The sequence below is a fragment of the Phalaenopsis equestris genome, unplaced genomic scaffold (genome assembly GCF_001263595.1).
Source record: "Phalaenopsis equestris unplaced genomic scaffold, ASM126359v1 Scaffold000002, whole genome shotgun sequence".
Taxonomy (NCBI): domain Eukaryota; kingdom Viridiplantae; phylum Streptophyta; class Magnoliopsida; order Asparagales; family Orchidaceae; genus Phalaenopsis; species Phalaenopsis equestris.
This window is the reverse complement of record NW_018164444.1, coordinates 44,467,279-44,488,960: the sequence shown is the minus strand read 5'-3', so window position 1 is coordinate 44,488,960 and position 21,682 is coordinate 44,467,279. Positions and strand designations below refer to the sequence as shown.

At 33.3% G+C, this 21,682-nt stretch overlaps 1 protein-coding gene across 1 annotated transcript in view; it reads right to left on the bottom strand.

The window, feature by feature from the left end:
• Positions 1-2,308: 2,308 nt before the first annotated feature.
• LOC110034839 (2-Cys peroxiredoxin BAS1, chloroplastic-like) overlaps positions 2,309-21,682 on the bottom strand; it is a 23,740-nt gene continuing 4,366 nt past the window's right edge. Inside the window, exons 3-8 of the mRNA XM_020739081.1 lie at positions 5,245-5,326; positions 4,794-4,873; positions 3,845-3,970; positions 3,638-3,751; positions 2,602-2,720; positions 2,309-2,497 (exon numbers count right to left, since the gene is read on the bottom strand). Coding sequence (XP_020594740.1) covers positions 2,604-2,720; positions 3,638-3,751; positions 3,845-3,970; positions 4,794-4,873; positions 5,245-5,326 — 519 coding nt within the window. The 3' untranslated portion in view covers positions 2,309-2,497; positions 2,602-2,603. The remainder of the gene's footprint in view (positions 2,498-2,601; positions 2,721-3,637; positions 3,752-3,844; positions 3,971-4,793; positions 4,874-5,244; positions 5,327-21,682) is intronic.

The following is a 21,682-nucleotide window of genomic DNA, read 5'->3' as shown; positions in this document are numbered from 1 at the left end:
TAAAAATTAATATATCATAAAAAAGAGCATATATATATATATATATATATATATTATTTTTAAGAAAAATCCAAACGAGTTACAACGGCCTCGTTGACGGTGGCGGCGGTCTACGTTTTCTTGGGGAAGGCTCCGGATATATTCCATGGAAATATTACTTGGTCAACTTTGGCCCGCCTAACTCGTAAGAAAATATCATAAAATCGCATATAAAGCATTATTTAAAAATTGGGATAATTGCAAGCATACCATCCGAAACATTGCTATTTATAAATCTAACACCCACTTTCAGACATTTCTAAATGTCTCCCTCAAACCTTAAAATTGATGATATAAGTTGAAATATTAAAATTAGTCATCCATCAAGACAAAATATCAATTTTTTTGCTTTGAAAAGAAAGGCGGCCATATTTCAATGACTGGTCAGAAATCAAATCCACCACGCGTTTTATGGTTTAGGCATCACCATCTCCCCTTTTTTCATCACTTTGTTGTATGATTTTTATTTGGGGGGGGGTATTTACATATTTTTGTTCATTATATATTTAATATTTAAAATTTTATATTTAATATATATATATATATATATATGAAAAGTGCATGCATGAATCTCGAGGGGATCTGAAGATGCAGACCGAAGGCAAATCAAAAGAGAGTCCACCAACACGATACTCGAAGGTTCAATTGTTTGATCGAAGGTATCAAGACCAAGACCAATCAAGGCCAACGAAGAGCCCGAACTTGACCAGTTCGATTGGAAGTGAAGCACAAGGAGATCCAACGCATTGATCACGATAAAACCAACTTGAGGTAGAAGCTAACCCATCGGGTTCTGCAGTTCTACATGAGCACCCAACAATCTCCCTAAACATCATCAAGAATCAATAAAGCAAGACTTAATCATCCCTCAAGCTCTCTTCAGCTAAGGATGATTATATATCAGATTACGTTGATTCATCATCTACCTGATAGCCTGACTTCGCTCTGTCAACGGAAGTTTCTTATCAAGAATCGAGGATCGACGATTGGTCATAGTTGACTAACTCGATCTTATCTATCATCTGCCAATAGGAAGTAGGTCGACTACCAATGCCTACCAAACTTGGCCAACCAGACATCACTTATCAAAGTCTTGTGAGTCGAGCCTGCGTAAACAAGCTCCGGGCCTACATACTTAAAACACCTAGAATAACCAATATACCCCCAACTAAAACTGAAGAATAAATATATAATACTCAATTATTTAGCATCACAATAAAAATATCACCTTTTGCAGCCTTTTAAAAAGTGGAATACATATTTTCTTGCACTAATGACAACAAAATGTTATAAATACTAATATCAAAATTTAAGTGTTAAATATTTACATAAATAGGAAGTGTTGTATTAATGTAAATTTTCCATAATTAAAAGTTTGATTTCTCTTATTTTCATTCCCAACTTGAAAAACAAGTATTTGCTTGTTGCTTGCTTGGTCTTGATTTTATTTTCATTTTGGTGAAATCATTCAAGTAACCGTTACAAAGTGCTAATCCAATCTTACATAATTTCCATGCTAATGAGAACTATTTTCTCTTAATTTAATGGTATTTTACTGCATTTATTTTCTAAATTGTTTGCTTGACAAGCTTTAGGCTTTAAAATTTAATAATTTATAATTGTAGTAATTATGGCGAGACTGTTTCTTTTCCTTTATTCTTTTGAAGTTATTTAATATTTTAAAGGGTATTGAAAGACATTAATTAGTTCAAGGAGATTTTACATACACACCTCCCAATTTCAATGTCCTTAAATACCAAACTCACTCTATTTTTTACATTTAAACTACCCAAAACCTTTCATATTACATAAAAAATCATTTTTTTAACTTGGTAAAAACATGAAATGCACATTTTCATGCATAAGATGACTTTAATGAAAAAATTACAATTTAGGCATATAAGAATTGAGTAGTATGTTAATCTTTGTTAGTTCAATCATAATACATAATATTATTTAATCATATTAGCATGTAATTATCCTTCCAAAAACTATACATTTTACTATATATATATATATATTAAAAAGAATGACCAGAGGCTATTATACAAGCCTCCAACCACACCTAACATGCCTAACAATTCCAGGTCCACCTCTTTAAAGTCAATCGTGTCAAAGGAGATCCGAACCCCCGACCCAAGGGATCTTATACCATGAATGCTAACGAACAAATCAAGATACACAGGACAATATATATAGTTATATATATATATATATATATATTAAATAAAGAAAAGAACCTAAACATTTTATACTCTTAGGACCCAATACAATGTCACCGATCAAAAGCTCATGAAATAGGGAGACTGAAATGTGAAAGCAGCTTTTGGCAAATCAATGTAAGAAAACATAAAAAACATGGCTATTTAATTTCAGCCAACCCATTTTCTCATTAAATAATAGTAAATTCTAATATAATTAACTCCCAGCTTAGCCGGCACATCCAAGAGAGTGAAGTCTGCAACACGCATAATTCATTTTTATTAAATATTATTTTTAATTTTTCAAGCACTGCAAAACTGCGAAACAGTAACGGTAAAAATATAAACAAGGGTTGCTTACACCTAAATAGCCGCAAAGTACTCCTTGCTGCGCTTTGGATCTGGTTTCATGGACTTGTCCCCAGGCCTCCATCCAGCCGGGCATACCTCATCAGGATTCTCCTGTACATACTGCAGAGCCTGCACGCCAAAACAACAATAATGGGCATTTACATACATACCATACCATACCATACCTCCCAATTCCTATATTTTTACATATTTAACAATTAAAATTAAAGTTTAGGTGTTGGATATGGAAATACATAAGCAGTGGTATGTATGTAAATCTTTCTAGTGGTAGTAATAATAATAAAAGCATCTTATTAAACTAGCACCAATGGATAGTTCCAAGTTTAGTTGATGAGTCAATACATGTCTTTGGTAAATCATAGATAATTAGTATTTATTAGTAGGTTGTTTTGGGTGCATTTGTATCCTATAAAAATAAACTTTATAGAATTAGGTTAAGCAAATAAAGGGATTGAACCAAGGCCCTCCTCTCATTCTGCTCGCAATAATTTTTTTGGCAGTGTTTGGCTATAACGTAGAATTACATTAAATAAGATTTATTAAATTCGTTCGATAAATCTAGATTTATCGAATCCACGTTACGATGAAAGAGTTAGTGAACGACGGCAAGATAAATCCGCCTTGCAATTGGATTTATGTCATGAAAGGGACAGAACATGAGAGAAAAAAGATGGAGCACGATAAAATTAGATTTAACAAAGCATTTGATTTAATTTTTATTTTTTGATGATTAGTTGGATTTAAGTTAAATATATGACTAAATTCTATTAATAGTATGCTACCAAATACCGCCTTTGAGTTGCGGGCATTCACAATTTGCCTTTTTATTCTTCGGTAATCTACTTCTTAGAATTTAAGACGAGCTCCAAAGTTATGTAGTTATCAAGATATCTTCTTCCTCTACCTCTCAAGTTCACAACACATAATATACAAGAGCAATTTTTTGTCATGTTAAATCAAATTGAAATAAATGATATCTGAAACTTTGTAGAATATTTTTGAGCGGAAATACAAAAAATTGATACCTGAAGAGTTCTCTTGGTTTCATCGACGCTCCGGCCAATCGCGAGGTTATTGATGGTCGAGTGCTGAATAATTCCTTCCTTGTCAATGATGAAAAGACCACGAAGTGCAATTCCCTGGAACATTAACAAGCATGTACTGAAGCACGATGACAGCCTTGTAATTAAACTTTCTTTTTCTTTTCAATTGTCACATTGAAAATGCATTACCTGGTCGGCAATCAAAACTTCATAAGATTTTGAGATTGATTTCGTCACGTCGGATATGAGAGGATATTTTAAATCACCGAGCCCACCTGATTTCCTATCAGTTTGAACCCATGCAAGATGGGAGAACTGAAAGGAAAGAAAGTTTTTTAGTAGAAACTCATTGTATGACTTGTGTTCCACAAACACCAGGAAGCTTACAATAAATCAGGATAAATGCATAGCTATTATAAAGAGTTACGTTAAAGCATGATAGTGCACGACTTAAAGAAGAAATTGTGAAAAAACCATTCATGTTCAACTACCAGATCCCTGCAAAACTTATACTACAACTCTGCAATTAATATCAATATGAAAATGATCATTTTCATACTTAACATTTGCAACGCTTTGGGGTTTATCGTCATGTTCAGAGAAAGCAAAAACTACAGTGGAGTAGGGATGTCGCATATTGTTAACGAGTGTTAACCTTAAAAAAAAAAAAAGGCATTACAAAAAATATAAGGGTTTTTTCATACATAGCACCGAATTCTTCTGCATTTACTTATCTCACACCCAAACTTCAATTTTTACAAGTTAAGCAGTAAGCACCCTACTTATCCACCATTTCATTTGGGTGTGAGATAAGTAAATGCATAAGAAATAGGTGCAATGTATGTAAATTTCTCAAAATATAAATATGAACCTTTATGAATGAAAAATATAAGAGAAAATGTAATTCTATTGAATGTTTGAGACCAGTTATATCGAGTACTACTTGTCACAGATTAATATATGTTGAAATTAAAACAATTTAGTTTTTAGTGACTGCTTCAGAAGGATATTAGCATGTAAACCTTTCCAGCTGCACTGATGAAAAACAAAATAGAAAAAAATGCAGTCTATATATCTAATATTCAATAAGTTTTTCCAGAAGTGTGAAAGAAATTTACTAATTAATGAATAAAATTACCACACTGTCAATTGAAACCCCCAATACTTCTGTATTTAGTTTCTCAAACTCTGAATATCGATCACTGAAGGCAGTTATCTCTGCAACAAATGCACGTAACCCGGTCACAAACAAAAAATTTTAGGGGCATTTACATACATAGAATTCAATTTTAAGGCATTTACATATCTCACACCAAAACTTTCATATTTACACAAATAACACTCAAATTTTTATTATCATATCAAAGTAGTGCTATTACCATTTTTAAAAAGTGAAATGCACATTTTCATGAATAGGTTTAAAGCACCAAAGTGCTATACCAAAGTGCTATAAGTAAATATGAAAGTTTAGGTGTGAGATATGTAAATACATAATAATTGTGAGCAACGAATTTAAATTTCCAATATTTTACGGTACTACATCAAGGCCAATGTCCTCTGTATGATAGGTAGATGATATAGGCATTTACCTGTTGGACAAACAAATGTGAAATCCAGAGGATAGAAAAAGAGAATGACATACTTTTTCCCAACATAGTCAGATAGTTTAACCTGTAATATCAAGATGAGAATCTTACTTTTAACAAGGTTTTTTACAATCTAAAAAGATAGCTTCAATTCACAATAAAATAATACAGATCAGATTATCTAGCTGATCCAAAGAATGCAAACAATTTTCTGCTGGAAGAAGAATGTAATACTAGTACTCATCCTTAAGATGAAAAACAGTATATCAAACAAAATTAGTTTACAAGAAATTGATGACTTCTCAAAACAATTAATTGAGATCAAACAGGTAATTTGCAGTCATTTTTTTCAAGTGTCAATATGTGTTTTAAAATGCCGTTGGAAAAGACAAACCGAGAAATTACAAGAATGTGAAGATCATATGCCAAATATATACAATAATACAGATAATTTCACACATCTTAGAAGAGAATATGTTTGAGCTTAACCACATTGTTTATGTACAACCATACAGATAATATTATCAAAGAATTGCTTTGAGTTTTTCTAGCATTAAATGGCATGGTATGAATCTTATCACTTGGGAAGCAATACAAGACATGCATCATACCATCTAGATTAATCTAGTACATTTGAATTATTTCAAAGGTTTTTATTATAATTATAATGCGTTTATCATTTAGGATTATATTTTCTCTAATATTAGATGCTAGAATTTAGGACTGATCTTAATGTGAATTTTAAATTTAACTCTACTTTTACAAATAGAGATGTGATGCATTTAAGTATCAAATTATGAATAAAAACTGAACCACGTCTCATTATTCTCTTTTCTCCTTTCTCTCTCTCTACAAAATTTCCCTCATCCCACTCTTGCCGGCAACTCTCTAGCAAGCAACGCAATAAAATATATCTCCTACATGATTCACAAGTCCCATTAAGTTTTGACTTTTTTGGGTGGGATTTATGAAGCAATGTCATGGTTTAGCCTTGGAACAAAACCTCCACTCCTCTTCTTCTCCTCCAATACTCTAAAATCCAAATGATAGAATCAACATTTTGAAAATCAAGCGGAGCATTTAACCGAAAGAATGAGAGGTTCACGGTTCAATAGTTCGAACAAGGTCGAAGTAGGGTTTGAATGGGATGAGGCAAAATATTTTATAATAATTTAAATGATTTAATAATAAAATTTTCATTAATTCAATATACAATATTCTATCTAAGACGCTTGACTCTTATTTTGAATTTAATTCTAAATTAAAATCTTAACACATATAAGATTTTAATTATCTTTTTATTTAATTTAAATCTTTTATTTTTAATCATCTGAACAAAATAAAAAAAAATGATCAATATTAGAACTTAAAAGTTCATCAAAAATCAAACTAATTCAACAATTCAACTATCGGTTACGTACAACAATTGTTTTGGATCTAGATCAAATTAGCCAAAGGAACAATACATAATTGAATTGGTCTAACAAAATTTTTAAAGCCATGGGTCCATTGTATTAGTGGATCAGTAAAATACATTAAACTCAACTAATACCTACTATAATGTATCAAAGAAAATAAGAATTGATATCATTATTTTAACGCCTTATTTAATAGACATTATCTATCCCTAATTAATACCTGCGAAAATAAAAATAAACATGGGTCCATTGTATTAAAGCTAAACCCGTTGGAATTAATTATTGTGTTTATTTTCTTGTTCCTACTACTACTCAAATTTCTATACAAAACAAAAATGGAATGTATTAGGGCTATACGGACTCGAACCGTAGACCTTCTCGGTAAAACAGAGAAAACTTATTATTATCGAAATGATTCGAACTGTTTCAAAGACCCAACATGCATTTTGTTGCATTGGGCTCTTTCATCAACTGATGTAAAGATCAGTTAGTCCACCATAGTTTTCTATAGTTTTCTTTAGAGGAAGATAAGAAGATATTGAGATGGCTCCATGTGCTCTGATTCATTATTTGTATCCTGATCTAGGATACAAATAATTCTTGTTGCACCTGGTAACAAACATGCATGAACCATTTCTCGAAGTATGTGTCCAGATAGTCCAAAGTCTCGATAGTTCGCTCTAGGTCTTCCGGTTAAAAAACAACGTCGATGAAGACGTATAGGCGCACTATTACGTGGTGAGGATTGCAATTTTCCATGAATTTTCCATTGTTCCCTCAACGAGGGAACTTTGCTTATTTCTTTTTTTAAGGATTGACGAATCCAATAATATTTCTGTTCCAATTTATGGCGCTTCTTCTCCCTTTGAATCAAACTTTTTCTTGCCATAATGATAATGTTCAGTTCCTATTTTATAAAGTTCGGATCCTAGATGGAAAAATAGAAGAAGGTACATACCTCCTCTTCATTGAAAGAAATGATATTTTTTTTGGGGGGCATAGGGTAAAAAAAAAAGAATTCACTAAATTAACCAAATTTTCCTGATGTGGAGGCAATCAAGAAAGCTGCGTAAGTGAATATATAACCTACGGAAAAGTGGACTAATCCAACCAATCTTGCTTGCACAATGGAAAGAGCCACTGGCTTATCTTTCCATCGAATCAAATTAGCCAAAGGTGTCCGTTCATGAGCCCACGCTAAAGTTTCAATCAATTCCTGCCAATAGCCACGCCAGGAAATTAAGAACATAAATCCAGTAGCCCAAACAAGATGTCCAAATAAGAACATCCACGCCCAGACCGATAAACTATTCATACCAAAAGGGTTATATCCATTGATAAGTTGTGAAGAGTTTAACCATAGATAATCTCTTAACCATCCCATCAAATAAGTAGAGGATTCATTAAATTGTGAAACATTACCCTGCCATAATGTGATGTGTTTCCAATGCCAATAAAAAGTAACCCATCCGATGGTATTTAGCATCCAGAAAACTGCCAAATAAAATGCGTCCCAAGCAGAAATATCACAAGTACCACCACGACCGGGGCCGTCGCAAGGAAAACTATAACCAAAATCCTTTTTATCTGGCATTAACTTGGAACCACGCGCATCTAAAGCACCTTTTACTAAAATCAATGTAGTCGTATGTAAACCCAGAGCAATAGCATGATGAACCAAGAAATCTCCCGGCCCTATTGTTAAGAAAAGTGAATTACTATTCTCATTAATAGCATTCAACCAGCCAGGTAACCATATGCTTCGACCTGCATTGAATGCCGGGCTATTCGTTGAAGATAAGAGTACATCGAACCCATACGAAGTCTTGCCATGAGCAGATTGTATCCATTGGGCAAATATGGGTTCGATTAAGATTTGTTTTTCCGGAGTACCAAAAGCAAGCATGACGTCATTATGAACATAAAGGCCCAAAGTATGGAACCCCAGAAAAAGGCTGGCCCAACTTAAATGAGATGTTATAGCTTCTTTATGGTCTAACATTCTTGCCAATACATTATCCTCATTCTGTTCCGGATTGTAATCCCTAATGAAGAATATAGCCCCATGAGCAAAGGCTCCTGTCATGATGAACCCTGCGATGTATTGGTGATGAGTATATAATGCAGCTTGAGTAGTAAAGTCTTGTGCTATGAATGCATAAGCAGGTAAAGAGTACATCCTTTAGGTCTCTTAATAGTTCCTTTAGTGGGTCTAGTCTTTCCGGCAATCGCAATGGCTTCTTTATCTCTTTATGTCCAAAGAAATAAGATTGTCTAAATACGATGAAATCTCATCAATTTATTTCAACACTGGATCATTATACAGATACTTTTTTTAATGTAATACGGTAGGATATATGATATTTGGCCTTTCCGAAAACAAATGGAAGAGTTGTTTTGTTATGTATGCCGATGCATAATATACGGCATTAATGCATGTATATGCGGTTATAGCTTAATCAATTAAATGATGAAATTAAAAATGATCAGCAAATATTTTTTGAAAAATATTTTCAATAGAAACTCAATGTGTCTAACCAATTATTCCTAATGGTTCCTGTCGGAATGCTGCTAGTTGATGAAAGTTACTTCGGGATCAAGCAATAAAAGTCAAGTCAAATCCATTTGGGTTATTCTCTCAATTCCAATCGAATGCAACTGGATCTAGTATAGTATGAACTGGCGATCAGAACATATATGGATAGAACTTATAACGGGGTCTCGAAAAACAAGTAATTTTTGCTGGGCCTGTATCCTTTTTTTAGGTTCACTAGGATTCTTAGTGGTTGGAACTTCCAGTTATCTTGGTAAAAATCTGATATCCGTATTTCCGTCTCAGCAAATCCTTTTTTTCCCACAAGGGATCGTGATGTCTTTCTATGGGATCGCAGGTCTATTCATTAGTTCTTATTTGTGGTGCACAATTTCATGGAATGTAGGTAGTGGTTATGACCGATTCGATAGAAAAGAAGGGATAATGTCCCTTTTTCGTTGGGGATTCCCTGGAAGAGATCGTCGCATCTTCCTTCGTTTTTTTCTGAAAGATATCCAATCAATCAGAATGGAGGTGAGAGAGGGTCTTTTTCCTCGTCGTGTCCTTTATATGGAAATCAAGGGTCAAGGAGCCATTCCCTTGACTCGTACTGATGAGGATTTGACTCCACGAGAAATTGAACAAAAAGCTGCCGAATTGGCCTATTTCTTGCGCGTACCCATTGAAGTATTTTGAAATGAACTGAAGAATAAATCTCAGCATGAGAGAAGAAACTTAATACATCTCAAAAGTGGGAAGACGTATATGGAACAATAACTCTTTTGTATACGCATACACATGGCGTCTGGCTTCACTCTTGAGACTAGTAAAAGGTCTAATAAGTAATAAGTAAATAAGTCTAGATTCATCAAATATCCTAACATGTCTTTTGTTTTCGTAAAACATAATTCCTCTTTTTAGGCCTTTGAATTGATACCCTATCCCTACGCTTTCGTACTTCATAGAAATCTCAGACAGAATCGACCAATGAAACAGGTTCATTAACAATTCACATCACGGATACAGAATGAAAAAAAAGAAAGCATTGGCTTCCCTCCCATATCTTGTGTCTATAATCTTTTTGCCCTGGTGGGTTTCTCTCTCATTTAATAAATGTCTAGAAACTTGGGTTATTAATTGGTGGAATACTAGGCAATCCGAAATCCCTTTGAATGATATTGAAGAGAAAAATGTTCTAGAAAAATTTATGGAATTAGCAGAACTATTCCTGTTGGACGAGATGATAAAGGAGTACTCGGAAACACATATGCAAAGGCTTCGTATAGGAATGCACAAGGAAACAATACAATTGGTCCAAAGACAAAATGAATCTCATTTCCATATCATTTTGCATTTCTCTACAAATCTAATCTGTTTCGCTATTCTAAGTGGTTATTTTTTTCTGGGTAATAAAGAACTTTTCATTTTAAATTCTTGGATTCAGGAATTTCTCTATAACTTAAGTGATACAATCAAAGCTTTTTCGATTCTTTTAGTTACTGATTTATGGATCGGATTTCACTCGACCCATGGTTGGGAACTAATGATTGGTTCGATCTACAATGATTTTGGATTGGCTCAGAATGATCAGATTATATCTGGTCTTGTTTCCACTTTTCCAGTGATTCTAGATACAATTGTGAAATATTGGATCTTCCATTTTTTAAATCGTGTATCTCCTTCGCTTGTAGTAATTTATCATTCAATGAATGAATAATTCATTAGATCTTTTGATATTAATAAAATCATAACCTTTCTTTGTGTAGAAAGAAAGTGTAGAAATAAATCATTTTTCTACACTCTAATTCTTTATACTTCTACCTTTTCAATTCAAGGTATTCATACTATATTCCACTAGTACAATTCTTTCAGTATAATCAATACAATGGCAAACTTGTGGATAGGGAATTCTACTAGCTACCTATCAAATTTATTGTATAAATTCCGGGGATCAATGATTGGACCATACTAAATAGAAAGACGTTTTCTTGGGTAAAAGAACAGATGACTCGATCCATTTATGTATCGATCATGATATATGTAATAACTCGAGTATCTATTTCAAATGCATATCCCATTTTTGCGCAGCAGGTTTATGAAAATCCACGAGAAGCAACTGGTCGAATTGTATGTGCCAATTGCCATTTAGCTAATAAGCCCGTGGATATTGAAGTTCCGCAAGCTGTACTTCCTGATACTGTATTTGAAGCAGTTGTTCGAATTCCTTATGATATGCAACTGAAACAAGTTCTTGCTAATGGTAAAAAGGGGGCTTTGAATGTAGGTGGGCGGTTTTGCTAGAATAAGTAATAATGAGATCACTATTTTAGGAAATGGTGCGGAAATTAGTACTGACATTGATCCACAAGAAGCTCAACAAACTCTTGAAATAGCTGAAGCTAACTTGAGTAAAGCTGAGGGTAAGAGACAAGCAATTGAGGCAAATCTAGCTCTCAGACGAGCTAGGACACGAGTAGAAGCTATCAAAGTAATTTCCTCTTAGTAGTCAATACATTCAATCAAAATAAAAAGATTGATTTCTTATATACTACACACTACATCTTGATTCCACAAATTGACCACAATAAAGTCTAATTTGATTAATCTGATGATAGAACAGAACGAAAAAAAGAGGATGAGTAGAAAAACTTATTAGATACCATGGAATCCGGTATCTAATAAGTTCTACCTACTATTGGATTTGAACCAATGACTCCCGCCGTATGAAAGCAATACTCTAACCACTGGGTTAAGTAGGTCATTTATCACCACAAAAAGGGTCTCCATCACTTCGATGGATTATAGGTAAAATATGTTTTCTAAGCAATATTAATCTTTTACCAGTAAACATAAACAGATCAGAGAGTTATCATGTGAGATTATGGGATACTGTTCTTGACAAGAAATTGTCTCTATATTAAAATGGTTATGACAAGGGCTATAGCTCAGTTAGGTAGAGCACCTCGTTTACACGTGCGCCAATGTTTTTCAAAGGAGCTCATTATGCAATGACCATAATTGATCTTTTTGAGAAGTCGATGTCTTACTCCGTAGATTCGAGAGAACAAGAGAAAAATAGCCTGACAAATTTGGTTTTATCCGGTTCAAGTGCGAATTCCGGTGCTAAATCAAATATAACCTGCCATTATAAGGTAAATGCTCAGCTCATTCAATGCCAGGCATAATGAGTATAAGGATCTCAAAAGAACCTCTTTTCGTCCTATGAGCTTTGAGGTGTATGAAGTCTCATATTTTACTCTTGCAGCGGAGCGATAGAGACTGCATTTCATTTAGATTGATCTAGGCCGAAGGCAGACCTAAATAAAGGTCACCCTTCTCGGTGATTAAGGGAAAAAAAAAACTGCTATCTAAAGACACATTTAAAGAGTAGGAAGAAGATATAAAAAAAATCAACAATGGTCCTTGATCAAATCTATGCTGAATTAGCCAGGAATGAACTTTTGCTCTACAATTAAAGTTCTATTTAAAGCATTTTTTTTTCCTGCTTGTTTTAAACCATTGACACACATCTATTTGGCATCAACTTCCTTGCTACTTTTCATAAAATTCTTATTGAAACAACCTTTTACAACCAAATCTGCTAAAGTTTGATAGATATAAAAAAGCCAATTTATATAAAAAGGAAAAATTCTATAATATTCATAACAGCTTTTGAAAAAATTGCTTTTATAAAATTACAACCACCTTAAATAGACACAAATTGATCCTTAGTCAACACAATCATCTAAGAGGCAAACACTTATATGTTAAGCTCAAGGACCATTGTTGAGGCCACAATATTGACTGTGGATGTTTATTCATCCGACTTGAAACACTATGTAAGGAAGAATTCAGTTTGACGAGTAAGATAAAGGTAAATTGTGTTTCTGTGTTAAGATCAAATCTACAACATGCTCTGATTTTATTTGACCACCAGGTAGTGGTGCAGATTCCACAATCAATTCATTGCAAAATTAAGCCCTAATGTCCGTTTGGTACGTATACAAAGTTTACTAATCAGGCTAACCTTTAAATCCATGCACTTCTGAACTTGATTACTAAAACAACAACAATAACAACAAAGCCTTAATCCCACTACGTGGGGTCGGCTACATGAATCCTTTTTCTCCATTTTGTCCTATTTAGTGTCATATTTTCATTTAGTTCTAGTAAATTAAGATCATTTTGTATACAATAAGCCCAAGTCTTCCTAGGTCTACCTCTGCCTTTCATAACACAGGTCGAATCTAAAACATCTACTCTCCTAATAGGATCATCAGATAGTCGACGTTTAATGTGACTAAACCATCTAAGAACTTCTGAACTTGGTTACTAAATAGCAAAAATTGTATCCATGGCTTCAAGATGAGATTTGAATCAGCAAATCATGTTATTGTCATCCCGATATGAAATTCAATGGCGGGTAAGCTCCAATATGATTAATTTTACCATCAACAAACAGAAATTTATGATCAAGGTCAATTATGATGAACCAATGCCTAAAATGTTTACATTTCTTTCCTACAATCACTTTGACAGGGATGATTAAACATTTTCACATGACCACATTTACACCATGAAGTCTCCACCTCCATGATTCATGCCATTACATTCTTCAATCCATAGTTAAACTGGCAATAAGATGCATGCGTTTATTAAAATAAGGAAGCAGATCTCTGAGAACCAATTCACTAACAAACTAATCTAAAAGGGAAGTCATTCAAGATAATGACAAAATTAGGAAAAAAAAACAAAAGAGATAATGATGAAGTAACGCATTCATCTATCATGGAAGAAAGCGAATGGAAATGGCAGAAGCACTGTTGAGACTAATGCCTCCTTTCAAAATAAATAATCTCCATATTTTGATTCATGAGTAGATTTGACTTTAACTTATTAGATTCTATTTTATTTGATCAGACTTTTTTAGTTAATTCTTTCTTGAATGTCAAGCAAAAATTCTTCTGTATGAGAAGGTGATGAATAAAGCTGTAATGAGCAAAAACAAATTATAACACTTGTAACAATTCCTTTTCCTCTAGTCGTGCTCTTGATGGATCCGTTCAATCAACACAAAAGTTGGATGCATTAGGGAAAATCATTATAACATGGCTACAATATTCCTTGTATGAAGATGAGACCGGAACAGTGTTCACCCAATTCTCTATTGTTCATTCACTATGCCTTTTATTTATTACAGATGGTATCAGAGCATCATCTTGGTGCCAGATGCTTGTACATTTTAAAGCTTTCTCTAACAAACAACATAAAAAATACAAATAAAAAACAATCAGTACAATCACATTCCAAAAACTCAACACCAACAATGCCAATTTCCTTCTGGATCCTTCAAAACCATACTCCGTTAATCATTCTGATCACCATTTATTCACCATGGATATCTCTATGATTCCAACTACTGCAGCCAAGAACAAAATTGGCTTTGTCGACTAATTCAATGAGCGAGCTTATATTATAATAGCCAACATAATATGCTCTCCGGAATCAACGCAACAACATGGTTAAATCATGGCTCAGTAGAAGTGTGGAACCCAATCTAGAGAAAAGACTTGCAATAATTATAGCACATTAAGAGAGGAGTGAATTATAGTTGAGCCAACTAACATAGAAAGGTTCAAGTCATGACTCCGCCTTTTAAGATTGGCTCTAGCAATTGTGTGGGTTTGAGATGATATTCATTGCGCTTTCACCATCTATACTAACTTAACATCTTTTCTCATTACAAACATCATACATACTAAAAATATTATTTCTTCTCTAATCCTCCATTTCATTTTTACTAGCACTTAAATATCTCATTATATTTAATGGAGGATCATTAATGAACTATAGATCATCACTAGAAAGAGGTGTTCCATCATAAACTTTTTCAATTTCATCATTTATAGTGATGCAAATAATACTTGTAGTCATGCAAACGCTGCTCCCATGTCCGTCCTAGACAGATACGGGATATCACGAAGCAGAAATCCGATTTAATTTCCTTGGCCCGCTTAACAAGCCCAACCTCTGGTGTTGGCTAGTCTCTTTAGGACCCTCTTTTTCAATACTAGTATGACGTTAATTTGCTTGGGCATTATATATGTACTTAATTGTAAACTAATTTAAGACACTTTTGGTTGTGATTTATGCATTTAGAAACTATTTTCTTTTATTTCTGCCCTAAAAGAATGTTTTATCATTTTTCACATGCAAATGATGTGCATGTAGCTTGTTCAAGACAAGTACTTGATCTCCCGGGCAGTTGTAATCACCTATTTTGTCGTGTGACTATGTTTCCTATTGTCTTTATCCGGGATAACAACCGAAACAGTTTTATCCATTTCCTATCGCCCCCGACTTTTCCTATTCTCTCCTTTTTGTCATTCTACAACACCTCGATATATTCAATTCTCAAATGCCTTCTAAGAACCCTAGAACGTTGTCATGTGATATCAGAGCCATCCAAATCATAAATATTTAGGGATTCACTTCTAAATTTAAAATCCACATAACCTAAATTTTCGACCCAATCCAATATTCATTCCTAACCCTAGCCCTAACCTAAAACGCCCTCGCACCTTTAGCCACTCCAAAAGCCACCCTCCCTTTCTAGGCTTAATCCTAATTGGGGAAAGAATCATCATGTTGGCAAGGAGGTTTACTCAAGGGGGGGTACCAAAAGCTTATAATGGAAAATATGCATAGAGGAATTCTTCAACTGCAACAAAAGTCTAACGAATTTGAGAAAAGACAACTCTAAAATATCATTCATATTCATAATCGTGACTCATCAAATCAAGAAAATGAGGTTAATCTTTTCCACCAAGAAGTTTTTAATCATAAAGAACAAATAACCTAGAAATTTGTTACTGAATATTAGAGAGACAATGAATTTAAAAAGATTAATTTGCTATATTTTAACTAGCATATAAATATGGATGAATTCATTAAATGGATTTAAACTGTGGTACAAGTCTTTGAGTATAAAGATGTTTCATAAGATAGTAGAGTCCAATTGGCAAACTTTAAATTCGGGAAGAGTATTTCCTTACGGTGGGAAAATTTGAAGCGACTACAACAACTAGGAGAAAAGAGTAAGGTCATAACCTAGCATAAGCTTAAGACGAAAATGCAGGTTTCCCGCATTATTGACAAGATATATTCTTAAATATTTATAGTCTGCAACAAAAAGATTTATCTATGAAAGAGTACAAAGCTGAATTTGAACTTATGTAAAATATGAGCAATGGAACTAGAAGAGCACATTATGACAAGATATATTAGAGGGTTGAAGCCATCTATTGGTAATGTGACACAGTTGTAGCTATATTGATACCTACTTGACATACTGAACCTAGCATTGAGGTCGAGAAACAACATATTCAAATGGGAGCAGCCACACCTATAGGTAGAGCGTGGTCCTATGATAAAATAGCAAAAGTACACATGTCAAAACACCCAAATCAGCCCCCAACGAGAAGAGATCAACTCAAGGTGGAGTTATGATGGGTGGATTTAGCACCCCCCAAGTCATTCCCCGTCAGGAACTGCTTCAAATACCATGATTTTAGAGATAACGTTTGATTGTCCAAAGAAGAGTAATTATTTTCATTGAGTAGAGAGCACTAGAAAAAAATAGATAATGAAATTAGGAACTCAGAAGAAAATGAGAAAATTAGAGTATTAACCTCCTATTGATGAGAGAAATCAATTAATGATTTAACGGGTTCATCAAACTAAGCCCAAGTGAACAATAGTGGTTTCGCTACAACATCTTTCATACTGGTTATACCCTAAAAGGAAAAATATGCCGCAATATCATTTGATAAAGATAATTGTGAGAACTTAGTGTTTGCCTAAAAAGAAATTTACATACATACCACACATATCTTATGTGTTTACATATCTAACACCTAAACTTTAGTACTAATATTTATAACACTTTAGTTTCACAAACATATGCATGAAATATTGCATTTCATTTTTAAAAAGTAGATGATAATGATTATGTAATATTCAATAATTGAGTATTATGTATGTAAATATTAAACTTGTTAGATACATAAATACATAAGAATTGTGTGGTATGTATGCGAATGTTCCCTACTTGAACGATATATAAGTTGAGTCTTACCACACATGAGCATGGCCAACCATATTCCCAATCTTGATTAAAGTGAGGGCATGAGAACACATTTGATGATAGATACCTAGTAGAGTTCACAGCTAGAGAAAACTCTACGAATATATGTGGTGTGATGTAATACATATTAGTACTTGTCATATCGTATTGGGTCGTCCCTTAAAGTATATTGTTGCACTTGTCACTATTCGTCCCTGACAATATATTTTTTGCATCAATAATGATAGTTTTAAGAATGCTTATTAATTCACTAAAGATGAGAAGCACGTTATGCTCTTTCTGTGAAAAAAGTTTGTTAATTGGTGTTTGCACGATCTGAGGCCATATGCCATGTGTTAATTTTTTGTAGGCTTTGAGAGAAATACAAATAGGACCATAGTGGTGGTCCTAAAAGATAGAGAGTTTCACTGCCGATATAAAAAATAGTGCAACTAATACTGAAGGAGTGCCAAAATATATTGACCATCAGCCTATCTCCTGGGTTGCCACCATTGAGAGTAATCCATCATACAATAATTTCATTTTAAGATCTATTATCCCAAATAAATATGTATATTGAATGCAACCAACCAAGTATAAGGAGTTGTAGAATAGATTGTAAACTTGATAGCTAAACACATTGTCCGTGAGAGTACTAGTTCGCATGCAATTCTAGCTTTGATCGTGTCAAAAAAAAAAAAGCTCTTGCATATGTGTATTGAAAGTAGGGTTATGAACAAAATCAACATCAAGTAGTTGGACTAGTTACATAGAGCTAGTACCTCAAAGATCAATTTGTGTCGTGATTATCACCAAAAAAAGGATGGGGCCACTAGATAAATGAAAATACTTTCATGACTCAGGACTGATTATGAGAATGGATAATCAGGTCCTTTGGCATGTACAACACTTCGAGCACTTTCATGTAGCTAATAAAGTAGGTTTTTTGAGCATTCATCCAAAAAAAGTAAAGTTATCTTTTGATAATATCTCGGTGCACACTCACACTATGGAGCTTTACTTACAACACTAATGGGTTTTTTAAAGCACTTCGACCACACTATTATTACCCAAATAAACCTCGCTTTTTGGCTAAACAGATTTGCTTCCGAGGATATGTTATATCAGTGACTAAAATTAAGAAAAATCTAGCCAAGATCAAGGCTATTATTAACATGCTCAGTCCGCAATTATTCACTCAAGTATGTCAATTTCATGGATTGACTTCCTTTTACATGAAATTTATCATAAACTTTAGATCAATAGCAACGCGCTTGATGGAGCTTCACAGATCTGATAAATTCACTTCGTCAAACAAAGCACGTGATAGTTCTAAAGCTTTGAAGAAACAGGTTACTCAGGCTCCTTCCCCAACTCTTCTAAATATTAATTAAATATCCAAGTTAGAGTGACGCCTTCAATATAGCAATTGGAGTTGTGTTGAACTAACGTGAACACCCTATTAATCAATGGAATCACTATCTATTGACGAGTTAACTCTTTACATTAATCATGAGGCCAGAACAAATCGTAAAAGTAATATCACAGATTCGATGATTATTTATTTTTACATAGTAAATTGTGCATTCCTAAGAGTTCGCTCAATGAGTATTTTAGAAGTCACAATGGAAAAATGGTCAGTTATTTTGGCAATAATAAGACTTTTTATTGAAAGAAATTTTTTCTTGGCTCGGACTGGTATGAAATATGAAAACACATGCCAGACAATGCAAAACATGTTATTAAGCCAAGTCCCAACGGCAGAACACCTGTTCTAGAGCTGCCTTCGATGGGTGTGAGCATAGATTTTACAATGAATTTGCCATGAACACAACGAAGAAAAGACTATTATGATGATAGTAGACCGCTTCTCCAAAAGATAGACTTTGTACATTATCACAAGATGATGAATAACACACATATTGCAGAGTTGTACTTCAAAGAAATAGTTTGCTTATATAGTGTGCTTAAGACTATCACTTTGGATAGGAATGTGAAATTTATGTACCATTTATGGAGGACTATATGAAATAAGCTTGGTACAAAACGTCACTTCAATTCAACAGCTCACTCTCAGTTAGATTACAGACAGTGATGGTAAATCACAATTTAAACAATATGCTCATGTGCTTTATAAGCAAAAATATAAGATAGTGAGACTTGATTCTCTCTAGGTTAAGTTTGTTTATAATCGTTCCACCAACTAGTCCACAAGTCATGACACCTTTGAGATTGCATATGAACGAAACCACCTCACAAACTTAGAGCTAATATTGATACCCCGCTATTGAGCTTAGCATTAATGTCGAGGCAAGATTCTAAGAGATTCAAGCCCTTTATGAACATGCGAACAAGAAAATTATCAAGTAGAACATCAAGTATTAAAAACAAACGAACAAGTTCATAAAATCCCAAATTTTTAAGGAAGGAAATCTGATTTAGATTAGATTGCAGATAAAAAGGTTCCCTATAAATTCTTTTGGGAAGCTCAAGCTAGAGCTAGCCCATTCGAGATAATCAAAAAGATTAATAACACATACAAGATTGAGTTACAAGAAAATTATAACATCTCTGTTAATTTCAATATTTGTTTATCTATCACCATAATGCAAAAGTTTAAGTTCTTCTAGTGAGGAACGAGAACCCTCTTCTACTAAGAGAAAATGATTTTGATGTCATCACCCGTTACAGAAGCTATTTCGGCATCTGTCTCGGATAGATGCAAAACATTCTGAATAAAAAATCCAATTTAGTTTTCCTTGAGACTCTTTTTTCTCATGTAGTACTAGTATTAAATTAATATAATTGAGCATTATATATGTATTTATCTATAGTTTTAAGAATTTTGATTGTGATTTATGCATTTCACTTATTTCTATCCTAAATGAGTGTTGTCTCATTTTCCGTGTATAAGTGGTGTGTCTATAGCTCGTTTGAGACTATCTAGTAGATCTCTTGGGGCAGTCATAATCGTTCATATCGTTGTGGTGATTGTGTCCCCTACAATCTTTATCCGGGACAACAATTGAAACATTTTTATCACTCCCAATCTCCCCCGACATCACCAATTCTCTTCCTTTCAACATTCTACAACACCTCTTTGTTATATCCATTCCTCCAACAACTTCTACATACCCTAAAATGCTGTCGTACAAGATTCTCAGCTCCTAAGAAAAAGAATTGTAATTTACATTAGTTTAGTATATGACCATTTTTATAGAATTTTAAATAAATTTCATTCTTCGGTCCTCATTAGTTTTAGAACTCTCATTAATAGGAGCTTTAAACAAATAGTTTTCGATGGTAGGTGGAGTGGGTCCAATTTTAATTTTAAGATAAGTAGATTTTTTTAGTTTTGTACTAATAAAGCGCAATGGAAGCATCATATTAAATTTAGGAACCAAATAAGTCAAACTTATTCTTAAAATCTAACCTAAATTCAATAACAAATTTATTGGTCAGTTACCAATTATTGTCAATGCAATTGATCCTAACAATATGATCTTCTAAAGTGTTCAAATATTCAGCTACAGGAAAATTATCTTGTTTTAAAAACAATAATTGCCCATGTAATTTCTTATAATAATGCATAGAACAATATTTAGTTCTTAACATCGCTTTCATTTAAATCCAAGTAAATATGATCTTTCATAACATTCATTCTTTAATTAAGATATTATTCCAATAAATCTTAGCATGTTCAATCAATTTTATTTTTACAAATGCAACTCTTTAGTAAGCATTCGACAATAAAAAAAATTATCCATTTGGACTAACCAATCAAAAAACCTACTGGAGTCATAGTGTCTCGTAAGGAGTTTCAACTTTAGCTATTTTAGAGATATCATTCACTAGTATTCCTATAATGGTTGTCTCTTTTACCTCCATTCCTAGAAGTATGTTATCTCCTATTGATTTGGTTTCTCCTATAGCTAAGTATGAATCATCATATTTAATAGTAACATATGAATTTGAGTCATATGAAACAGACTCCAAGCCATTAGATGCAATTCAATTGTCCCCACAAACTCCACATGCCGACTTTCGATTTATGCTTCCTAAATCCTAACCTAAACTCGACTTGCGGGGTCAGCCTCAATGAATAAAAATGAGAATAATTAATAAAAATGTATAATTATAATAAAATTTTAAATAAATAATAATAAATATTATTATTTAATTAATTATTGGCAAATAAGCCGAGCATTTTGGCTCGTGCATAAATCGAACTCAAAAAAATTATTCGTGTTTGACTCACTTGCTTAACAGCAAAATCGAATACAAGCTCTTTATGAACAATGAGCATTTTTAATAACCTTACTCTCAAATATTAGAAAGCATATCCACCATATATATATATATATA